At 32.3% G+C, this 6,000-nt stretch overlaps 1 protein-coding gene across 1 annotated transcript; it reads right to left on the bottom strand.

Annotated features, from left to right (window-relative positions):
• Positions 1 to 1,673: 1,673 nt before the first annotated feature.
• Positions 1,674 to 3,263, bottom strand: LOC117921662. Its single transcript, XM_034839611.1, has one exon. It carries the CDS (start codon positions 3,106 to 3,108, stop codon positions 2,515 to 2,517), a length of 594 nt encoding a protein of 197 aa, XP_034695502.1. The 5' UTR covers positions 3,109 to 3,263; the 3' UTR covers positions 1,674 to 2,514.
• Positions 3,264 to 6,000: the final 2,737 nt, after the last annotated feature.

The following is a 6,000-nucleotide window of genomic DNA, read 5'->3' as shown; positions in this document are numbered from 1 at the left end:
TGTAGTAGAGTCATTTTTATAAATATATCATTTTTAAATATTTCACTTTTAAATAAACTTTATAAATATACTATATTTATTTTTATTTTCATATTTTCAATTGCTAATTTACTTAATATCTTGTTTTAAAAAAAATAATATTATTTAATTTTATGACAAGTCAACACAATACATGAATAATATTTAATAATTAAAATATTAATCATATTTATTTTGACACATTAAAATCTATATATAGACCCGATGTGATTTGATTGGTCGTGTTTTTCAATATGTATCGAATCAGTTTGGCAGTTGGACTGAGATCGCAACAAAAATTTGGAGACATGATGGGCGCTAAACACAGTAAAAAGAGTAAGAAAAAAAAATATGCCATTCATCACTTCTTACTCATTGGATCTCTTCATGTATGGGTTTGTGAAAAACTAACCAATAAATGCTTCCCAACATTATCCGAGGTTTGCTTTGCCACCAACTAACCAGATACAATTCCACACTAACTGGGTCAGCTTGAAGGTTACCTACTTGATATTCTCCACTTATGGGAGTAAATTGTATTATTCATTCTATTATGGTAATAAAGTTTTTAATTGTATGTTCCATATATAAAACAATATAATAATCTTAGGATATGGTTTTTATTTATGAGATATTGAAAATTATTTTTTTTACAAGGTTCTTTAAAAAATCTCATTTTTTTAAAAAAAATAACATATTTAACATATATTTATTTTAAAAAATATATTTACTTTATCATACTTTCGCTAACCAGGAGTCAAAAATTTGTTCCCTCTCTATCATATTTTTCACTTTCTTCCTATCAACTGCTAGTCCCATCTCCACATCTTGGTAAAGGTCCAATTCCAACACAAAGCCCTTTAAGACTATTGTAATACTTGGAGAAAGTCTTGTATCCTTTCTTCGTAAAGATGATCTGTCACTTCAGTTCATACTCTTCAAATATGTTTGAGTGACTACCTTCCAAATGTCCTTGGCAGAGGCCAGTAAGATATAGGTCTTACTGATTCATGGGAGCATTGAGTGAATTAACCAGGACATCACCGTTGAATTTTATAGCCCCCATACTTAAAACTTAGGATCCTCTATAGCCGGTGGTCACATAGTATTTCATTTTTCCATTGGTTTTTGGGAATTGCTTAGGTCATTAAAACCAATCCATGAAGTTTAAGCAAATCAATTTTATGGTAGTGATTTAGAAGGTAGGGTTTTCGCTAGAAAATTGAACCCAGGTTCTATATAGAATAGCAACAGTAATAGTTTTAATATTTCTACAGGAATTGGATCTGAGAAAGAAAGAAAAAAAAAGGCAAGAAAAAGACAGAACAAGCCGAGATGATAACAACTAAGGCTGGGATATTAGAGTTCTTAAGGAGAATATCAGTGAAAGATTCTGAAAATAAAGATGGAGGAGGAAGATATCAATGATGATGAAGGCCAGACTCAAAGAAGCTTTTCTCTGAAAACATGTCAGGCATCAATTCGCACTGATACCATGAAGAAAAAGGAGGAAAATGATCTTTTATTTTTCTGAATTATTACAAGGCCTTAAATCATATACAATAATTGACTAAATCACATTCAAATAAGGAAACACAACTATCCTATTCCAATAACAACCATATTTTTAGAATATGGCTATTACACTTGTATGATAGCTATACAAGATAATATTTATAAAAATTATGGAATTAATTCAAAACTTCCAATACATGTAAATAGCAACTCATCTAATAGTTCCATTTCGGATGCGCAGAACTGGACAATCAAAGGGTTTATTTTTCTCTAACCTGGATGAATATCATTTCTTCTGTCAATGGCTCTCCCCATCCCAAAATCAAAATAATGGTCAAGCTGTGAACATATCTCATTTTGGATGCGCCCATTGGGTACCATAAGCTCAATACAGAAGTTAATTTTGATAGAAAAATTAACTGTTGTATTGAGTGTATGGTACCCGATGGGCGCATCCAAAATGACATATGGTCAGTAGCATGTTTGTACTTTAACACCCACTAGAGGAACAGAAACGCATGTATTGAGATTCGTTATTTTCAAATTCCACTGCAATATCTTCCTTCACTGCATCCATTGTTTCATATATGCAACCCTTATCACCCCTAATGATCGAGCATAGCACACCCACCAGAAGAACAGTTGGCTTTAGAACCGTCTCAGCTCCATTCCAGAAAGAGGGATCCACCACTATATCAGCTACCCCCTTCCCATCTCTCCTGGAAGCCCAGCAAGAGGTCTTCCACTCAGATGAGATAAGCATCTTCTCCAGCCACCATTTTTCTGAAACTATATTTTGTAAAGTCAAAAATGGGATTGCTGGCTTGCTCTTCGAGGGTTTCACAAGGTCATGGACAAGTGTATGATTCCTCATAAGGTTCAGAACCATTGCATGGCTGTGTATGAACCTTGTAATGGTCTTCGCTTTATCCAATATCTCCCTAGTGGTGCCCATCATCCCAATCTTCTCCAATATCATCTCTATGCAATGAGATGCACAAACTGTCCAAAACAATATTGGGTACTTGCCATCAAACTATTGCCCACAGCTGCCATACATTCTGACACAGAATGGGAGACGATTTGCACAACATTTTCAACCCTGACCTCTGCAATAACTTGTTCAAACAACAACACCAAGGCATCCACATCATCAGACAAGGTAGAAATGTCACATAATCTAAAACAAATTGGACCCCGAGGGCAATCAACAATGAAGTTCATCAAGTTTCTTCCCTTCTCATCCTTCCACCCATCTACTACAATGCTACACCCTGTGGTTGCGCATGTATCTATAATCTCATGCACATGATCTAGCATCTCTTTCACCTCATCCCAAACGATCCAACCTTTCAACTCCTGATGGCTAAGAAACTCATACTCGACCTGATGACAACTGTGGATACCATTAATCTTTCCACAAGGGCTTGTAGGGGTTGCAGCACTAAAATCAGTGCCCATTTCATACAAAAATCTGCCCATGCGTTTCTTAGCTTGGCTTACCGGTATATCTTCTCCCTCCCTGTCACAGCTAGATCTTTTCGAACCCATACTTAAAACTGAAAAAGAAACCATTTCATTACAGGGTCTTTGTTTGCATGCTTTCCACCATCTGAACCAGCATTCTGAATACTTCCTACTTTTCTTTGCTTGACATTCTTTGATATAAGGGAAGACTTCCTCTTTGAAGGAAGATCGATTTCTCGACTTCCTTGCCGAGATTCCCTCTTTTCAGCTCAAGTACCTTTTCTTTCATCAGTTCCTTAACATAGGAGGAACTGATCCACAATGTGATATACCCCCCGATAAAGCCACTCACCACTTTACCACAATAGTTGCAGCCATTTTCCTTGATTAAAAAGAGAACAAAATCCTAAACAGGTCGGTCATAACTCCTAATGTAGATTATATGTCTTGTAGGTGAACCAGTCAAGAGTCCTAAATGGACACACTCCGGAATCAATTATTCCACCAAGCTTGGCCTGCAAAACCATTGCAATGAATTTTAGAAGTTTCTTCAAAAGAATAAAAAAGAAGAAGACAAATATTACTAATAAGCTAAATCAACTATAGTTCTTGAAACAGAATAATAAGGAAATACTTTATTTTTCCACGTTTAAACAAAATTATTAACCCAAAGAAGAGTAAAACAAAACCAAAAGTATTAAGTTCGATGATGAAAATGAAAAACATTGGAGAGCCCCAACCATATGTGTTCTAATCCACTTTAAAAAAAAAAAAAAATTGCTTATTATAGAGGGTAATCTGAGAATTTAATCCCAATATGCTATTTAATGATTAAGGCTGGCTGATGGAAGTCAGTCGCCTCAGAGAATCCATTTCAAATAAAAAGTCTCACATCATTGTTCATTTCCCCTTTTTTGATTCACAAACAAAATACTTCATGTTGGCACCACCATCCCCACTGCAATACTGGGGAAGAACCACAAATCTAAGGCTCCATTTGGATCAAAGAGAGAAAAGTAGAAAGTAAAACAACAAAAAATTTAAAGAAAATTGAAATTATTCCTTAATCTCTTCTCAACATTGTCTTTTCCTTTCTGCCCATTTTCCCCCAAATCCCTAAAATGACAGGAATCAGAAAAATCAACTATTTGTCCATTTTAAACAATACCAGGAAAAACCCTCTTCCAGATTTTCAATCCATAGAGAGTCCACAGAACACAGACATTAAAACAGATCGAATAGATGAAACAAGAAGCAAAAGGCACTACAAAAAAATTACTAAAGAAAAAAAAAATGGGTTCAATCTACTATACATACAAATCATACACGGACCAACAAGCCCAAAAAAAAAAATCACAATGAAAATTATAAAATAAATAAATAACCTGAGGAATGAAAATGCAAACAAGGTAGATGAGAATAGAAGAGAACGGCGGCACAGGCTGAACGAAACAGAGAAGGAGAAGAAGAAAAGAAGAAGGCGTTATAAACTAGGGTGGAGGAGTTTTCTCAACAACCCCTAGTGGTGTTTTCTGTGGGCTTTGTACAAGTGTCTGTTTGCATGCTTCAGAGATAGAGAAAAAGAGAGAGAAAGAGAGAAAAATATAGAAAAAGAGACATACCCACTTTGTGAAATCTGATAACCCACTTCCAAAACCATTCAATTCTCCTGTAACCGAAGATTTGGTCACACAGAGTGCCAAAACAACCTGCTCAGCCACTGGTTTTGGCTATGCCAATGTACAAAAAAAAAAAACCCAAAACCCATCATCTTCCACAACCCATCACTCTTTTTCTGAGATATTCTCTTCACTCACTGCATTTTTTCCCAAAGCCTTAAATGGATTTTATACTTTTTCAACCCTGAATTTCCCTCCTACAGTCCTACTCACCATCCTCTTTTTAAGGGAAAAAAGAATCAGCAATTTTATCCAATACTGCCTTTTCCAAATTTGGTTACCCAAATCCAATTCAGCAGAGTAAATGCAATCGGTTTTTTAATGGACTGCTTGAGAGTTGAGAGGACAAAATAAATAAAAAGAGAAATAAAAATAATTAATTTTTTATTAACAAATTTGAGAGATTCTCTCTCCTCAATCTTTCCCATTTTTGTAAAATTAAATTAATTATACTTCCTTTTTTTATTGATTAATTAATTAATAATGATAAATGAAATAGAGATTTTTATCTCCCCCATAAATATTTTTTTTTTACTTTTAATGCTAATTTACCTATTATGTTATCTTTATTATAAAATAGGTAATTTCAAATTTCCATTGAAACAAAAATATAATTTTTAAATTCAAAAATCCTTCTTTACTGGCTCAAATATTTGTAAGTTTTTTTAATATTTGACCATTTTTCTCTATACATACATTATGATTTTGTTTGGTTCTAAATAAAATATGAGGAAAGAAACAAAAATTAAATAAAATAAATTTTCTCATATTTTGTTGTCTTATGAAAAAAAAAAAATATATATATATATATATATATATATATATAATTAAAATTAATTAAAAACTTATACATTTTCAAATTATTTAATTTTTATTTTATTGAGTTAAAAACTTAAAATAAATAAAATAATTTAAAGCAATAAATAAAAAATAATTTATGGATACTTTGAATTTACTTGTTATAAGACGGTCTGCAACTGAAGTTTGAGTCTCTCATTCACTGAGGGTTTGTTCATAAAAAATTCCTCCATTGTAATAATAATAATAATAAGAATAAGAATAATTTATGAAATTCAAACTTATTTTTTTCTTATACTTTTCATTTATATTTAATTTCTCTTATATTTTTCTTCAAAATTTTCTAAAACCAAACATTCTATAGGGGTATTGAAATTCCACCAATATTTGTTCATTCTTCTCCATAAATATGATATAGAATTTTAAATATAACAATAAATGGAATACAAAAAATTTTCTATTAATAAGTAGTAAAAAAATAAAATAAATTATATATATAGTAAAAAAAACAAAAAAAAAAACA

Source organism: Vitis riparia, chromosome 9 (genome assembly GCF_004353265.1).
Source record: "Vitis riparia cultivar Riparia Gloire de Montpellier isolate 1030 chromosome 9, EGFV_Vit.rip_1.0, whole genome shotgun sequence".
In the NCBI taxonomy this organism is placed as follows: Eukaryota; Viridiplantae; Streptophyta; class Magnoliopsida; order Vitales; family Vitaceae; genus Vitis; species Vitis riparia.
Note: the sequence above shows the minus strand (reverse complement) of the source record. Positions and strands in the feature narration are given on the sequence as shown.